Source organism: Lagenorhynchus albirostris, chromosome 7, assembly GCF_949774975.1.
Source record: "Lagenorhynchus albirostris chromosome 7, mLagAlb1.1, whole genome shotgun sequence".
NCBI classification, from domain to species: Eukaryota; Metazoa; Chordata; class Mammalia; order Artiodactyla; family Delphinidae; genus Lagenorhynchus; species Lagenorhynchus albirostris.
Window position 1 is genome coordinate 33550899 of NC_083101.1, and position 18940 is coordinate 33569838.

Genomic DNA, 18940 nt, shown 5'->3' on the forward strand with positions numbered 1-18940 from the left:
TTTAAACTTTGAAGGAGTCCCTGGGCCGGTGGCACAGACTTTCAGTCTAGACAATTGGGCTTGACTGCAAAGGACAGGTAGCGTTTGGAAAATCAGAGGTAATTGGAGCAGGGAGGAAAATGTTTTCTAGAAATAAGTACCCAGACTTTCCCACACCCCGTGTGAGGAGTATTATATCCCCTGAGACCTAAAAAATTACTTCTAGGATATTTTCCTCAGGAAGCAACTGTGATACGGGCAAAGACAGGGCCAATTAGAGTGTTCATGACAACATGGTTTGTCACCGTGAGGGCAGAGGAAACACTGGAAATAACCTAAATGCCCCGTGGTCGGGCTTAGCTAAATAAATTTTGATGCATCTTTACAGTGGAATTGTTGGCAGCCACTAAAACTAGTTGTTATGGAAAAATATCTAATGACATAGAAGATTGTTTATAATATATTGCTTGGGGGATTTTTTGGCGGTCCAGTGGTTCGGACTCGGAGCCTTCACTGCCGTGGCCCGGGTTCAATCCCTGATCAGGGAACTAAAATCCTGTTAAGATGCGTGGCATGGCCAAAAAAAAAAAAAAAGTTTGGTGAAAAAAAAAAAAAGGCAGGTTACAAAAATTTGTGTGATAAATCCCCACTTCTGATAAAAAAATTACAGATACATAAAGGCTAGTAGAATGCATTCCAAGATGCCAACAGTGGTTGTCTCTGGATGGAAGTCTTTCTCTTTGCTTATTTCTTCCTTTCCAAATTTTCTGCAGTGAATACACATTACTTTAGGTCTCAGCTTTTTTTTTTTAAAAAAAGGAAGACTTTTAAAAAAATCTTAATTTCAGAAGTCCTGGACTTTAATCTAGTCTTGGCCCTTACTAGCCAAAGGACTTTAGCTATTAAGCCCTTGGCCCCAGTTTTCCCATCTGTACAATAGGATATATTAATACCTGCTTCACAGAGTTGTTATGACACATTCCTATCTGGCATTCCTGGCACATGTGGACTGCCAGCCAATATTAATTATTTTCCCCTTTCTGTCCCATTCTGCCTTAAGTGAACCCTATGTCTCATTTCGAAAAGAATGGGGCAGGGAGGGGAGAAAAGGTGGAAGTAGATGCCAGAGGGGCCTTCAGTGTGTCCTGTCCTCATGTGAGCCTCAGTTGTCTGGGCCTGGAGGAACTGACTCCATCTTCTTTCTCCTCAGTACCAAACTCTACTGAGTTGGATCCCCACTGATTGGAGTCCAGTTAACTGAGGGCATGTTATGCAATTTAATCTTGAATATGTAGAATAAAAATTACATATGGTGTTGCCTAAGGCAGGGTATAGGACAGCTTGAAAAAGCTTTTTGGAGAGCTAATGAGGTTTGGAGGGCTTAGGGTGTATACAGTTAATTACTATCATGATTGATCAGCTCTGGTAGACTCTTGTAAATGGATGAAGAGTGCATGACTTTGTATATGTGTATGTATGTATTATAGACATGCATGTACACATACATATGTATTTTTACATGTCCACAGTATGTGATAAAACAGTGACCTAGATTCTCTCTTCAGCACACCGGATCCTTAGTAAGCCATATGTAGGGATAGCTAATCCCCATAACCACTGTCAATTCCCTTTCAGTAATTTGGCAGGGTCCCTGCAGTGTGTGCAGGCTCCACAGTGCTTTCTGAAATGTACAAAAAAATTCCCTGTTTGTCCTCAAATCTAGTAATTCTATCAACTAGCTTATGAAGAGTTGCCTCAGTAATCCATGTTTAATGGCCTTAGCCACTAGACAGCTGCCTTGGGAATTAAAGTCTCTTGTGAACAGAGTATCCTGGGATTCTAAACCCCAGTGTAATGGAAGTGAGTCCTCCTTCCCCCACCCACCCCCACAGAAGTGGGATTTGGAGCAGATGTCCAGCTTGGCATCTACTCCTTGGGCTCTTGCTTCCCACCCCAACTTTTATGCGTGGCAGCAACCATAACAGGCAGTGGGATTTATCAGACATCTCCTCCATTGGACAGTCAGTAGACCTCAGCTAGTTCATCTGTGAGGTGGGGGGATGTTGCCTGGCGTGGTCAGAGAAGGGGCTCTCAGATCTCTCAGGCCTCTTGTAACTCTGAAATAGTGAAAGAGAAAAGGTTTTCAAGTTGGAAACCAACATTTACTAAGCCCCCGAGGTACTGAATTTCCAGGGAGCAAGCCCTGCCTGTGAGGAAGATGTGATTAGTACTGTTTTATAGAAGAGGAAACCAAAGCTCAAGAGCCTGTTTAGCCTGCCCAAGTTCACACGGTGGGAAGTGTGGGTCCAGGTTTCAGGCCACCTCTATTGCCCAGGTTCTTTTTACACCCCTGCCCACCTCCCTCAGTGGAATCCTTTGGAACCTGAGTTTGCACTATTATACCAGCCATTTTTCTACAGAGAAATCTATACAGGTATGAACTCCACTTCTCCCTCCACTTGCCAAGCTCTGCTGACTCTGAAATCCCAAGTACCACCTCTCTTCTCTCTCCCATTTGCCACTCACTTATTCTGGCTCTCACTTTTACACTCATCACACTATTCTTCCTAAAAAACCTATGACCCTGTTAATCCTTATGAAAAGCCTCCATGGCTCCCCAGTGCCTACAGGATACAGCCTGGCATTTTAGGAGTTCTACCCCCCAGGCTCTAACCTGCGTTTCCAGCTGTTTCTCCTCGTGCTGCTCTTCACACGGAAGGGATACTAGCTACTCTCCACACACGCATCATAATTTCCAAGCTTCATAACTGTGCTCATGGGGTTTTTTTCTATCATCTTTTCAATCATTTATTCATTCAGTGAATAATTTTTGAGAACTTATGATGGGCCAACTACTGTATTGGGAGCTAGGGATACAGCAGTGAACCAAGCAAAAAGAAATCCTTCAGAGAGTTTTAATCTAGTGCAAGGAGGCAGCCAATAGTCAACATAGTAAATAGGTAAATTATATAGTATGTTAGAAGGCATGGTCACTATTCAGAAAGAAAAAAAAAGAAATGTGCTGGAGGAAGGAGGATTGGAAACACCACCAGTGGAGGGGGAGCAGGGATTTAAACAGGGTGGCCAGAGGAGGCCTCATTGAGAAGGTAACGTTTGAGAAAAGACTTGAAGAAGGTGAGAGAGTGAGCCATGTGATGACTGGGGTAAGAGTGATCCAGGCAGTGGGCAATGAGTGCAGAAGTCTAGGGTGAGAGTGTCTGGAGCACTTGGGTGGGGGGCGCTTCTACTTCTGGCCAAGATGGAGGAGTAATATTCAGGGATTGGATATACCCTCCTGCCTTAAGCACCTAAAAAAAACCCAGTCAAATTATGTGAAACGACATTTTTCTGACATTGGACTATAGACAACAGAGGAGAGTGACCCCTGAGAGAAGGGACACAAAGGACATGAGCCTTGTGATTACCCAGCCTACTGCCTGGAGAGTTTCCAGGCCGCAGCACAGGAAGGGGGAGCCCAAACAGAGCCTGGCAGTCTCACCAAGTTGAGGAGACAGAGTTGAAAATTTGAATTTAGAGAGACCAAGGAGGCTAGAATTTGCAGGAAGAGCAGTGGAGAGGAGAGAGCCGCACGGAGAGGGGAGAGCAGTGGAGATCTACATGCTTTGTTTGCTTGTTTGATTAAAATTAATAATTGAGTGCCACCTACTTAAAGAGAGTTTGAAGCAACTTTCAGTAACAGGCATACATACATAAAGGCCACTGAAAAAGAAGTCAAAAATCTAAAACCGTACAATGTAAGGACAAAATATACACCAAAGACCTATGCTAGTATAGTGAAGTTAATAATGAATTTAAATGAACTGGTTGCCAAGTGATAAAGAGAACTGAACCTCAGTTTCATCATCTATAAAATGGAATTATTGATCTCTGCCCAGCCTACCCCAGAGAGCTGTCACGAGGATCATCAAAGCTGTGGGTTAGAATGTTTCATTCAGGACTCTTCTGGTGCAAGTAATTGAAAACCGTACTTAACCAGAGATAACCATGAGATCCAGGATGAGGCTTCTCCATCTCTCCATCCCTCGCTCTGCTTTCTTCTATGCCAGCTCCATCCTCAGCCTCTGCACAGTTGCTTCTCCTTCCCATAATCACAGCACCAAGTCTAGGGGGGCAAAAAAAGGAGCCCATTTCCCCAAAAGCGCCAACAAAAATCCCTGGAGATCCCTCTTAGCCTCGATTGGCTAACTTGGGTCATGTGTCCATCCCTGAACCAATCACTGTAGCTAGAGGATGGGTTGCACTGATTGGCTTAGTGTAAGTCATGTGATCCAGCCTTACATAAAGTCAGCTACACAGAACTTCAAGGCTGAGAGTGGAGCCTAGAAGATCCCTCTGTTGGTTTTTCTCTCTTTTTCTTTTCTCCCATAGACCTATTTTCTGCCATTCTCTGTGCCCTTAGAGGTTGATCCCGTAGATGACATCACCCAGGATCCCTTGTCATTGGGCTGCTGGTTGAGTTTGGCCAGTGGAAAACATAGGCAGGAGATTGGAGGGCATGGGAGAGAGAGGTCAGAGTGCAGCCCCCTCCACCACTTTGGCGCTGCATCTCCTGGAATAGCTGTGCCCCTACCTCCATGGCTAAGACTTCTCCTCTGTGTCTCCCATTCTTATGAAGCTCCAGGGACACTCTAACTTCCTTTGCCCCCAAGTAACAGCTCCTGCCATTGCTAATCTATGGACACATCACCTTCCCTATTCTGCTCCCTTAATCTGCCCCCCACCCCCGCTCTGTAAGTAGTCCTTAATAAAGTCTCTTCTTTTGAACCATCCAGGGTGAATTGTTTCCTCCTGTGACCCTATATTTATTATCTATTACTTCATAACAGATTATCCCAAAATGTAGTTGCCTGAAGCAACAATAAACTTTTATTATCTCACATAGTTTCTGTGAGTCAGGAATTCAGGATTGACTTAGCTAACAGGTCCTGGCTTGGGTCTTTTCTGCCTCCTTCTTGAAGCCTTCCCAGCCCTTCTTGAGTGAGTAAGCTAAGACAGCTGAGACCAGGATTACAGCCTACCTCTGGTAGAACTGCCGTGCTGCTTCCTCCTCTTCTGCTGGGGCTGGAAGGAAAGCAAGGGGCTTCAGTTCTGCAGACCTGAGCTCAGAGCCCAGCTCTGCCTTTCACAGCTGTGACCCAGGGCATGTGACTCACCTGTCTGAGCCTTGTTTGCCTCAACCAAGAAATTGGAAGGTGGTAACATCCCTAGGCTGTGGACCACCTGGTTGGATCCCAAGCTTGGATCCATTTAACACCAGAGCAGACCTATTAGGTACTTAGCCTTACAGTGAGACCAGAGCCCAAGAATATCTGTTTGTCCACTGCGTTGTCCCTAGAGCCCAGCACAGTGCCTGGCCCAAAGGAGAAAGATCCCCAAAATGTGATGAATGAATGAGCGCATAAATGACTGACTGAACAACATGCAAATGAACAGAGCATAGACCCCCTTGACTCCAGTTGGCTTCCACTGCCCTTAAGGTAAAGTCTAGGTTCTGTTTTATTTTGCTTAACTTCACTCAGGTATAGAGAACTGAGTTCATTTTCGTCATCAAGGCACAGCTCTGTTTCATTCATTCATTCACTTATTCATTCCTTTGTATTCCTGTTCCCCAGTTCCATCCCCCTTCCTCCACAATAGGCATCCTAATGAGTCTAATTGTACCTTTTTTTTTGTATGTAGTTTTGCAAAATGTGTATTGTTGTGTGTATGTATTTTTAATTTATGTAAATAGTATTGTGTTATAGGTCATCTTTTTTTCTTACTTTCTCATTAGCCATATGCATCCGTTCATTTTGCTCCTTGTATATCTAATCTGCTACTTATGATTCTCCCCAGGTCATCTCCATCTCTCTCACACACAGACACACACACACACAGACACACACAGACACACACACTGTAATGTGTATAATTAGCGCCCTTCCAGGTCCCCTTATGAGAATTTCTTAAGGCTGTATCCCAGGAGTGGAATTCTGGTTCCGAGGGTATATGGACACTTAATTGGACTGAGTAGTGCCAGATGCTGCCCAGAATAGCTGCTCCTATGACATCCCACCAGTGATGCACTAGGTCACTGTGTCTCTAAGTCCTCACCAACACCTGCATTATCTGTATTTCAAATGTTTGCCATTTTAATTCATATAAAGTGACATCACTTTAATTTTCTCTGATTTCTAATGATATCGAGCATCCTTTCATGTGCCTATTTGCTCTGGGTTTCCTCTTTTGTAAATTGCTTCTTTATGCTTTGCCAATTTTTCTGATGGATTTGCTGCCTACATATTGCTAATTTTCAGGAGTGCTGTGTCTAATCTGGATGTTAATACCATGTTGATTGTAGACCTTACAAAATCTTCCATTCTGTCATCTGCCTGTTGACTTTGTTCAGGGGTCCTTTGTCTAACAGAAATGCTCAGTTTTGATGTAATCAGATTAATCCATTTTTTTGCCTTATGGTTTGTCCTTTTGAAGTTTTGTTTGAGGAGCTTTTCCTTACCCTTAGGTTTTGAAGATATTCTCCTACATTTTCTTCTAATCAAGATTCCTTCCTACATCAAGCTTGTTCCCTCTGTAAGGGGAATTCTTGGCCCAGCCTTCAGATAATGTAAGCTTTGTCTCCTTACCGAATAGGACAGGTCATAAGTGGGTGTCATGGAGGATCCCAGGCTAGAATCCTGGCGGCCCGCCTCCCAGCACAGCACCCCTTCTGCCTGGCCACCTCCTGCAGCCTGAGCCCCCTGGCCTCCTGCCTGGACTGTTGCCATACCAGCTGCCTCTTTTGAGCCCTCCCTCCAGCCCCCAGGCCAATCTGCAGCCCACTCGGCTTAAAGTGAAGCTTGCAGCAGATTGCAAATTGCATGTCTCAGATTTTCAGGCTGACTGGTCAGCAGTTTGGTTTTCCTTGTGGAGACTAATCTATTTAACAAAACTAGAACATACAGTAAATCAAAATTAAATATTTCTAATCGTGGGGACGCTTGCATCTGCAGATGACCAGGAAAGAAGGGAGGTTTGGGGTGGGGGCAGAAAGCTTAGAGAAGGTTTCGTGATTCATAGCTTTAGAGCTACAAAGCTCCCGTGGCTCAGCCACTCACCCAGGAACCCAGGCAAAGATGCCACTCACTGGCCCCGCCAGCTCCCCTGGGCTGGCTGCGCAGGCAAGCAGTGGCACCGCCAAATCGGAAAGCCTTTCTTCACTTCTCCACTTTCCTTGCCCCTCACATCCCGGCCACCTCTAGGCCCCTAGGACTCCACCTCCTTCCCATCTTTGAATCATGGACTCTTCTCCATCTATGTCACCCTCATCTCTTGCTTGGATTCCACAACAGCTTCTGTCTTCCTTGCCTCCAGTCTTGCCCTGGTGACCAGCCATTTTCCATACAGCAGCCAGAGTAGTTTTTTGTTTGTTTTGCTTTATGGAGATATAGGAATTGTATATATTTAAGGGGTACAGTTTGATGATTTGATATATGTATACATTGTGAAATAATCACCACAATCAAGGTAATTAACATACCCATCACATCACAAAGTTACCTTTTTCTTTTTTTTTTTTTTTTGTGGTGAGAACACTTAAGATCTACTCCCTTAGCGAGTGTTAAGTATACAGTACAGTATTGTTAACTGCAGTCTCCAGGCTGTACATTAGACCTCCAAAATTTATTCATCCTGCATAACTAGGAGTTTGTTCCCTTTGACTAACATCTCCCTATTTCTCCTAACCCCAGCCCCTGGCAACCACCATTCTATTCTCTGCTTCTATGAACTTGACTATTGTAGATTCTACATGTAAGTGATGCCATGAAGTATTTATCTTTCTGTGTCTAGCTTATTTCATTTAGCATAATGTCCTCCAGGTCCATCGTGTTGTCACAAGTGGCAGGATTTCCTTCCTTTTGAAGAGCATCTGGGAATTGTTACTTCCTGGTTTACAGCCCTTCCGTGGCCCCCTTTGGATCATGAGGTCCAAGTCCTGCCTGATGTGGCTCCTGCTTTCCTGCCTCCACTCCCCCACCTCCTGCGCACCCCCCACCAGCCACCTTGTCCTTCCTTCTGGTCCTCCAGAGAGTTAAGCTCTCTTCTGCCTCCAGGCCTTTGCATATGCTGTTCCCTCTGCCCAGAACATTCCCTTTCCCATCCTTTCTGCCTGGCTAACTCACAGTCATTCTTCCCTGCCCCCTGCCAAGCCACCCCCTCACAAGAGAGGTGCCCTTCCTCTGTGCTCCCACAAGCCTCTGTACCCACCCTCTCGCAGCAGTTATCACGCTGTCTTGTAACTTTATTTTTTTTTTAAACCTGTCACCTCCATTAGACCGGAAGCTTCTAGAAAAAAAAGGACTTTGACTTCATGCACCTCCACTGGATCAGGCATTAGCATGCCAAGTCCCAAACACAGTATGTTGCAATTGCTTCCTCATTTTATCTGTGGAAATTTGAGGCCCAGAGAGAGGAAGGAACATAATTATGGGCACACAGGGAGTTGGTGACAAAACTGGGACTAGAACCCTGAACTTCCCACTCTAAGCCAGTGTGCTTTCTGGTTTAATTGTAAAGAAACAGTCTCCGCAAACACCATTCGGCCCAGACCTCCAATACCGATAGCCCACGGAGACATCTTGGTCTCCCAGCCTGTGATAACCTCCGAGCTTCTGTGATAACCAGCTCCTCTGCCTTGGGCCACTTGTCTCTTTCGGTCCCTCTCACACCATGGAGGTAACTGAGCATCTACCCTTGGCCAGTGTCCTTTCTCTCTCCCTGTCCTTCTCCTCCATAGCCCTTCCTGAGGGATCCTGCTTCAGTGCCCCCTAAACAGAGAACCCAGTTCATTCAACTCAATAAGAATTAACAAATAGTCCTGTACTCCTATCCTTCCCAGGCCTTGAGGAGGAAAGAGCACTTTTCTGCCGCGGGGCGGGGGGTGGGTGGGGGGCTCCATCTCAGCAGGAGGCAATTACAATAGGCAGTTCAGGATGGAAGAAGAAGCCAGGGGCACACCCTGAGGTAGACGTGGGGCAGGCAGCATCAGTATCACCTGCCAGTGTACCATCGAGAACATGAGTGGAGAAGGCCACTTTAATTGGGGCCTGACAAATAGGTCTTATGCTGGAGGACTGAGTCCTGCCAGGGACCACATGGTAGACAGAGAGGATGAGGTCCTAGCAGAAAAACAGAAAACAAACTAGGCATTTCAAACAGAGTAGATTTAATACAGGGAGTTGTTTAATAGGTTTCGGAAGGACAGAGGAGTATAAAAGGAACACTGACGCAGTTCAGAGGTACCCACTGCTGAAAAAGTTATCACCTCTAGGCTAGAAGAATGAAAGGAAGAGGTAAGGCTACCGGAAACTGGGAGCTCAGAAAATAACCACAGAGCTAGTATTCAGATGTCTGAGGAGGGGCACTGCCCAGCTGCTGCTGGCACTGCGCAGGGGGTGTAGCAGGACTGGCACTAGCCACAGAACCCTGACAGAGGCCTGGGGAAATGGGGATTCCTGAGTCCTTCTCCTCTCCCAATTTCCACCCTCCCTCAGGGTCTGCTCTTGGCAGAGCTAATGAGGAGGCTGCGGAGGAGGCTGGGAGATGTGGCCCACAGAGTCCCGGGCCCAGCATTGCAGAGCCCAGTGGAGATCTCCAGCTCTTCCCACTCTGATTTGAAGCCCCTCCCCCACTTCTAAGAAGAGATTCTCACCCGCCCCTTGAGCGGTTAAAAACTAGGCATTTTGCATTTCTCTTCAGTTTCACATTCCTGAGAGACTGGCTTGGCCACTGGTGTGCTGGAACCAGCTCCTGCAGGCTGCCTAGAGCCAGTTGTTAATAGCTTGAAATCTGCCTTGGTGGGAATATTTACACCGTGGAAATTGGCAAACACGACAAGTCAGGACTCTTCCTGGCCCCCCCCTCCGCCCCCGCAAAGAGCCATTTAAACACTTACCAACACATCCCTGACTCCCTCCTTTTCCACCTACCTCCTGTGCTACCCCTGCTCCTTCCCCCTAGCCCAAGGCTGCAAGGACTTGGACTCACTCTTACCCTGGCAAAGAGCTCATTTTCTAATCAGTGACTGGTTTTTGCAAAGGAAGGCAGGATAGTATGTGGTTAGAAGCATGAGCTTGAAGTCAGACCATGTCTGAGGTGAGTCCCAGTTCTGCAGCCTACTAGATGTGACCCTAGGTAACTTTCTTAACTTCTCAGCCCCTCAGTTTTCTCATCTGTAAAATGGAGATAATAATACATAGTTCATCCCATTGAGGTTGTTGTTGAGAATTTATTAATACAGGAGAACCCCAGAAAAAAAATCTTAGATAACATACACAAATGTTTTAGCAGAGCTAAAAATAACCTAAAGGATGTTATTGCTGCATGTTCTGCAGAGAGAAACCTGAGAACAGAGATGAAAAGGAACTTGCCCCAGTTCCCTTCCGAGATAACGGCAGAGCACAGCTCAGATCTTCCTCTTCAGACCCCTCGTTCATTGCTCTTTCCATTATTCTAAGTTGAGGGGGAAATGTGCTTATGCTTGCACAGATCTTTGGCTCTTATTCAGGAAAACTCTAAGCTGTCAGTAAAAATTAATCTATTCCAAGAGGGAGAATTATTTTCTTGGTGATGATGTTGCTATTTTTAGCTGTAAAAAATGTGCCTCCTTATAACAGCCTTTCAAAAAAAAGTTTTTAATAAAGTTTTCCTGTTACTAAAATAACGCATGCTCATTAGAGGATATTGGAAAATATTGAAAAGTAAAAGGACGAAAAAGCCATAATCCCACAACCCAGGACCAACCACTGTTGGTTGGGAGTAATTTTTTACTTGGCGGGAATAATTTTTACATTTATGAACATACTGTATATTCAATTTTTATCCTTTTTTACTTACGTATCGTATTACTTAAAGTAAATAACAGTAGCTGCTGTAACAAAGATATCTCAGAATCTCAGTGAATTAACATAATAAAAATGTATCTTTCTCTTATGCAAAGTCCAAAGTGGATGTTTCTGGTTGGCGGACAGCCTTTCTGCATGATTATTAATGGACCCAGGCTCCTTTGTCTCATGTCCCCACTGTTCCTTGGGCCTCGGAGTTCACTGATAGATCCTGTGAATCTCGTTGGCAGATGGGGGAAGTGAGGGAGCAGGAAGGGTCTTGTGGGAGGTTTTCATGGGCCAGACCTGGAATGACATGTGCCACTTCTGCCCACATTCCATTGGCTAGAAATGTCACATGGCCTCACCTAGGTATAAGGGAGGTAAGAAAATGAAGTCTAACCATGTGCCCAGGAGGAAAAGGAAATGGATTTGGTGAACAAGTAGCCAGTGTCTGGCACAATCAGAATATCACTTTTTCCATTATTTTATAACTTTTATAATATAATGTTCAAGTCTGCATAACCTAGATCAAGTCACCCCCTGATTAAAACCCTTCAGTGGCTCCCCTTGCATTCAGAATTAAGCCTGGCATCCTTGATAAACCTATGAGGTTCTGCATGACATTGCACCTGTCCACCTTGCCCATTCCACTCCATGGTCATCTTCCCCTCAATCACCACTTTCAGTTCCACTGCCATTGTTTCAGCTCCTCCCACTTCCCAGTCTCTTTCCTGCCTTGGGACCTTGGTACTTGCAATTCCTCTTCCCAGGAAGCTCTCCCCTCACTCTTAGCTAAGTCCTTCAGGTCTCAATGCAAATGCCACCTCCCCAGAAAAGCCCTCCTTGACCCACAGTCTAACTAAGGTCTTGTAGTTCTTTCTTGCAGCTCCCTGTTCTTTCCTTTATATCACTTATTGTAGTTTGCAGTTATATATTTATCAGTGTATTTATTGTTTAATGTCTATACCTCCCACCAGACTGCAGGCTCCATGCACTCTAGGACCATGTGGACTTTGCTCACTCTATCCGGTGCCTGCCTGGCATGTACCTGACACATGTTAGGTGCTCAACAGTGCTGACTGAATGCATGTATCATAATATTTCATCATGCGTCTATCACAGTTTACTTTGCTATTGGCCTATTTCTTGGATATCTCATTCATTTCTGATATTTTGCTATTCTTTTTTAAATTAATTTTTATTGGAGTATAGTTGTTTTACAATGTTGTGTTAGTTTCTACTGTACTATTTTGTTTGCTATTTTAAACAAGCTTGACTCTCGTGTCATAACTGGAAGAAAAGAGGGAGTTGGTCCTGCCTCTCTTGGGCCATCCATCTAGCCATCTCCTCTTGGTCCCCACTCCTCTCCACTTCACCAAGCCCTGCCTTAGACCTCCACTTCCTTTGTGGCTGGTCATCACTTGAACCCTATGGGTCATCTGATCACGGTCCCTCAGAAGGATACCCCTCCATTTAATGCCCACCAGCAGAAGGATGGCAGTGGGCAGGCCACACTTCCCTTGCTGCTTCTCCTTTTAACTCCTGAAAACCAGCTGCTGAAGACCCAATGGATACATCAAACTTTCCTCAAGACTTAGGTCCATCAAAAGCATTTTTATGTAAGAAATATTTTAAGTAGTATGCAAAATATAACTTGTCCTATAGCCCAAGGAACATGCAGAAAAAAAAGAGTATTTTTCACCTTTGCAGAACATGTGGGTAGATGTACCCAATTACTTGGTATTTCTCTTTTATGTCCTGTCATCCCTTGGGAAACAGAAAGCACCTTCTTCAAGCTTATGTGAAGAGGATCTGTAGCCTTTATGGAAAAATCTGACTATCAGTGTAACCCCCAAATTTTCTCAAAATCCTCATTATTCATTTGAGACCAACGTTGTCCTGGGGGAAGGGCTGGCAGCAGAACAGTCTAAGGTGGGCTTGGATCATCCATACAGATAGTGATGGGCCAGCCAGGGTCCCCCATCACCCTTCAGCTTCCATCTCCTTAGAGATTTCACTGCCTGTGTGACATGTCAGGACAGATCTTGTTTCCCCACAGCATAACTCAAACACTCAGCTGAGCATACTTGCTCACATCTCCCAAAGACAAATATGACTGCCCAGAGACAAGAGTGCAGTTAGAGCCATAGTAGGGATGGAATGCCTTCCCTAAATGCACTGTGATCGGCAGAGACTGTGTCCCTCAGTGGGCCCAGGGCTCCACAAGATTAGACTGAGCCTAGCGAGTCTTCCCTCTGTGTAACCTCCAGCTCCAGCCCGACATCAGATCATTTTCCAGGGCAGGGAGTCCCTTCCCTTTGAAAGAGACAAAAAAAATTTTCCAGTGTAGGGCTTGACCTGTACAATTCATGAACTGTTGTTGGAATAAATTTCACTCATGCTTAGTAGTGAAACATTAAAGATAAACAATGAAAATAGAATTAATTTTTCTAAGAGGAGGCCACTGAATCCTACTGACTGCTGGAACATTTTACTCTCCACTGATTTTTCTGGGGACATCAGGTGGAATTTTGCAAACTCGGATTACCTGGAGCATCATAAGAGTTAACCTTTGTGTGCGCCAACCCTGGGTTGTGCCTTTTTCATAATTGTCTTCTTTAATTCTCACAAATAATCCTGAGAAGTAGGTGTTTTTCTTCCTATTTTTCAAGTAGGAGAATTGATGCTCAGAAACACTCAATGACTGTCCAAGGTCACACTGATGGCAAATGTACTCTTGTCTGGCGAATGCAGAAACAAGTTTTTTTCCATATGTTGTCCTATGTGTTCTGAAGATTCTTCTAAAAAAGAAAATTCAAATTTATCGCTCCCAATTCAACCTGAACTGTTAGTTTGGATCAGCTTTTATGAAACAGATTGCTCTCCTTGACATCAGGAACATCTCTTTCAGGAAAAAGAAAAATCCTCATAAATTATCCACTTGGGGTTTTACCTCCATTATTTTATTTGCATTACAAATCTGCTCATTTCGGAGGGAGATTTAATACAGGGAACCGGCTACAAGTTTGTTAGAAGGGATGGAGGAGCAAATCAGGTAGGTACTGTCACCAGAGAGAAGTGTTTACAGAAAATGGCCAAGCCCCTTGGGCTGCAGGAGCAATAAGAGGAATGGTGTTGGGCTTCCCTGGTGGCGCAGTGGTTGAGAGTCCGCCTGCCGATGCAGGGGACATGGGTTCGTGCCCTGGTCCGGGAAGATCCCACATGACGCGGAGCGGCTGGGCCCGTGAGCCATGGCCGCTGAGCCTGTGTGTCCAGAGCCTGTGCTCCGCAACGGGAGAGGCCACAGCAGTGAGAGGCCTGCGTACCACAAAAAAAAAAAAAAAAAGAGGAATGGTGTTGCCATTGCCTCTGACATGCCTGAAGTGCTTTCTGTTTCCTTGACTGCATGCTGATTGGTAATGGATTCTAACTTCCAAGGAGTTTATAAGTGACCACAGAGCAGATTTGGAATGCAAATAAAATAATGGAGACGCAAGCATGCTGGCCTCTGAGGCTCCTGCCACTGCTGTTTCTGCCACTGTAGGGACCCCAGCACTGGCTACTGAGCAGTTATCCCGAGTCCCACTGCACACACTGACAGTGCAGGGCTGCTGGGGCCCATGGACACCTGCAGTCACTCAGCTCCTGCTGCTGCAACCAAAGCAGAAAAAAAAAAAATAGCTTTTCCCTTCTGCACACTTTCTAATCCCCCATGAATGCTTCTCATTAGCAGAACCTAAATGGAAACCAGCTGGCAGGGGATTCTGGGAAGTATGGTTTCCAGGCTGTGGGCCCCTGCAACACAGAGGAGGACATAGAAGAGTGAGTGTGGATTGGGAGCCAAAAGACAGATATCAGCCACCACCCCAGCCAGAGTTATCAAACTCCACTGCTTTGGAGTGTAATACGTCACATGGATTGGTCTCAAGTGGATGTAATCATCCTCGGTTACAGCCCTGGATCGCACATGGCAAAAGCTTAAGGAGAAGAAAAAAAAAAAAGAAAGCTTAAGGAGAGTCACAGCATTTATATGTACATAAAGAATATGTGTGTGGGAGAAAAGCAAAAAGTAATCCCTGCTCAAGCTGGGGTTTTAGGAACCGAAGTCAGCCCAGCTCCCCTGGCTGAGATGCCAGGCCACAGCGAAACCGAAGAGTCTAATTGCCGTGTGGGCCTCACTGGGAATCCATTGCCTCTGTTCCCACCACCTCAGGCTCCTTCGGGTTGTGAAAAAGAGATATTTCCAATGACCTTTGATGGCAGGTGTCTTAGGCTGGTTTACCCACGAAACAGACTCTGAGACAAAGATTCACATACAGGAAGTTTTTCAGGGAGGCTCTCAGGAACAAAACACGAAGGGAGGAAGTGAAGCAGGGTCAGGCAGAGGGATGAGTTGAATTGGGCGCAGCTACAGTCACGGCCTCAGCCACCCCATGGGGACCTCTGGAGCCCACGGTCCTTCACAGCTGTCCTGAATTGAGGCAAGGGGGCTCAAACTACTGTGTCCCTTCACACTGACCACTGGATGTAGGCTGCCCCCAAGGAGGGACATAACCTTAACTGGCACCCTTTGGGCAACCCAGCAGCAGCCAAGGTGCTGGGGAAGTAAGTGTCTCCATCCTGAAGGGAGCATCTGGTCGCCAACCATGGTGCCCACACCCCCAGGATGGTAGTAGTGGAAGGGAAGCATCTGCTGCTCAGGCCACGGTGCTCAGCCACCTTGGCCATGAACTCTGAGCTGGCTAGAGAGAGGATGTGACCACCACCCTAGCCTAAGCCTCTGTCACCTCACACCTGGATTACCAGCTGCCTAAGCCGCCCGGGTCTCTATTCCCATTTTCGGACAGCCAGAGCAGTCTTCTCAAATCTTAAATCAGATCATATTGCTGCTTTGTTTAGCTCCCCGCCCTCATGGCTCTTCACTGCACTTAGCATCCCCTCCAGAGCCCTGTCAGGGCCCCCAGGCCCCACCTACCTGCCCGCTCCCTCACTGCACTCCTCCTGCTGGCCCTTTCTGTTCTTTCCCACCTGAGGGCTTTTGTCCTGGCCTTTCCTTCTGCCTGGAGTAGCTGCTTCTTGCTGTGCAGGGCTCAGCTCTTACGTCACCTCTGCAGTGAGGTCTTTCCTGACCACACAGTAAATTCACTCCGCTTGTCCAGGCACTCCCTTTTGATTTTCTTCACAGCACTCTTCACGAAATGAAAACATCTCGTTCATTTTTTGGTGAACATGTTTTGCCTGTCTCTCCTAATCAAATACAAAGCTTTCTGAGAGCAGGAATCAGCACCTAAAAGAGGACCCGCCCAGGGCAGGTAAATATCTATGGAATGTCGCGCGTTGTCCATCTGCTAACATGGAGGCCATCCATCAGGCAGAATTCCATGAAAATCACCTGATTGGCTTATGACCTTCCTCGCTGGTGTCCAGTCCTATCGACGTTGGCCTGGCTGGGGTGGTAGTCCCCATCCAGTCAGCCGTGCTCAAGGTTGCAGACTTGGCATCATGTATCCAACCCAAGAGATGCCGTGGTCACAACCTCAGGAAAGAATCACGTGTCAAATCTTCCTCAGAAGGGGGCTCCACAGAGCTTCTCCGCTCTTCTCTGGTGCAGAGCCTCGATACAGCCAGTTACCCATCTGCTTGTCCGTGTTACTCTCAGTTACCACACTCACAGGCCTCTCATCTTTCTCCCTCTGGCTGAACACACAGCGGCCCGTGTGGTTTGGGAACTCAGTCACTTGGGGGCTGATGTTTCTGAGCGGTGAAGCCACCTTGGATTAGGGCCCAACGGTTTACCCCTTTGCCAGCTGAAATCATGTGATGTTGAAAATCTCTTCTCAAAGTTTGGAAAGCTTCCTGGTGCTTGGAATCCTTTTTAATTTCAGCTCTCTGCTATTAAATGTTTTTAAATAAAAATTACTGGTGCCATTTACTGAGTGCCCATTGAAGACCATGAGCTGTGCTAGGTCCCTAACTCAGGTGTTCAGGAACTTGCCCAAGGGGGCCCTGAACCCACCTTTGTGATACTCAGACGCTGGCTCTTCCCACTGCAGTACCTGAAAAATTAAGGAGATAGGAGGAGCTACTGTGAGTAAAAATAGCTACTGTGAGAAAACTAAAATATGACAGGTCTTATTTCAAAGATGAACTAATGAGTTTTATCGAAAAAGTAAAAGAGAAAGGAAAGAAAACCCAAAAAGTAAAGGGAGATTCTTTCTCACCCCCGCCCTGTATTCCACTCCAGTATTATTCCATCCACTCTTTGAATACCATTCAATATACTTTTTAAATTTAACTAATAAAGATTCTGCAGAATTTGTCCACATTTTGTGTCTAGAAGTCTTTGGAGTTCTTCAAAGCTTGGCAGAAGATGGGTGAATTAGTTAGATCTCCACTTTTGTCAAACAAAGAAATGTCCTGTGGACAATATCTGCATCTTTTCCACCCATGCAAAGTGGTCCATTCGCATAAAAGCGATCCTTTGGAAGATGTTCTGTGTTTTTTAATCATCCCTAGAAATAAAATCACAGCTCCTGTCTCACCTTACATTGAAGTGTTTTCACACTCCAGGGAATTGCTTACCATCAACTGAATATAGAATTCGGTGGGCGTTAGTTTCAAACTGATACTACTCACAGCTGTCTTCAGGATCTCAAAAAGGTGTCAAAGTGGCCTTAGAAGGTGTTTCTCATTCCGAGAACAGATTGAGTGATTCTCTTTGTTCCGAAAGCCTCAGGGCCTCAGACTTTGGATTTCCATCAAGGGAAGATGTGTACTTTCTGGAACTTTCTCTTGAGAATTGAAGGGAATCTGTGGTATTGTCTTTGCTATTACCTGATGATGCAAGAGCGTAACTGCGCTCATAAAGCAGTGTACCTTTAAGACAATTTATTTTCCTAGTTTCACATTAATGGAAAGAAAGGAAGAAATTTATTTCTGGATCAGAAACAACATGCTGTAGTGAAATTCCATGGGCATTAAAATCAAACTCGGATTTGAATCCAGCAGCCTCACTTACAATGACCTTGGCGTAACCTCCCTCAATCTCAGTTTCTTCATCTGTAAAATCAGGATCATCCTCCTTTCCGCTCAACCTTGTCATAAAGATTCATTTATATAACCTGCGTCAATTTCCTTACATGGTTGCAGAATTTTAGGTGGACCGTAAATAGGCAAGGAGAGACCACATCCCCTCTTTATGTTCCTGGTTTATTTAGCCCAGCATATGGAAGCTGGGTATCAGCCAGCAAGGCAGATGCAGCAGATGATGCTGCCTTTAGCCCCCGGGGTCCCTAATGAGGGGTGCTTAGCTGCCTGTGACACTAGTCAGGTCTCACTGGCTCAAGAAGCTTAATTTTGTGCTGCCCCATAGCCCAGTTATATTTGGGACTGACGTCACCCCTCAGGAAGAACTTACAAAAACATTCTCTGTCCTTAATAAGGAATACTAACGGACCTCTAGCCCCCTTCTGGTCCTGCAACCAAACAACTTGGGCAAAGCCCCACATTTTTATGGGTGGGGCACGGGAGCAGAGGCAGGGCCAGTCTCCAAGGGCTTCTTTGTCTCTTCCTCCATCTCTCCAACACCCTGGAAGACCTTGTCCTGGGATAACACAGGGCACATGGGTGTTTAATAAATAGTCATGATGATAATGATGATGCATATCTGGGCTTTAATTTACACGTGTTGGTTCCATTATTGATTTTATGCTCCTCAAATTATCCAGATAAAGTCACAACCAGTTTAAAAACAGTTTAATTTTGCATCCGTGGTCTGGCGGGAGTCTATTCTTTCTCCAATAATAATAATCACATTATACAATTAATGAATTTCAGTTGAGATCAGTAGTGTTTGGGCTAATATGGCATTTCTTCTTTGTTCTTCTTTGTTTTGTTTTCTATTTAGGGTCAAGTTGTGTTCCGGAACGGGGAGAGAATGGGGACCATTAAATTTACTCAATTTCAAGGTAGGCTTTTTGATGCTTATTCTTTCTAATTGATGAATTCTGTATTCAAGGATGTTCTGTTTATGCAATAAAATACATCAAAAGAAATGAAAGTACGATGTTCCAGATAAG

General features: G+C 45.4%; 1 protein-coding gene across 1 annotated transcript in view; it reads left to right on the forward strand.

Moving 5' to 3' along the window:
- Positions 1–18940, forward strand: part of GABBR2 (gamma-aminobutyric acid type B receptor subunit 2) — a 365190-nt gene that overhangs the window by 247085 nt on the left and 99165 nt on the right. The window contains exon 8 of the mRNA XM_060154769.1: positions 18769–18829. Coding sequence (XP_060010752.1) covers positions 18769–18829 — 61 coding nt within the window. The remainder of the gene's footprint in view (positions 1–18768; positions 18830–18940) is intronic.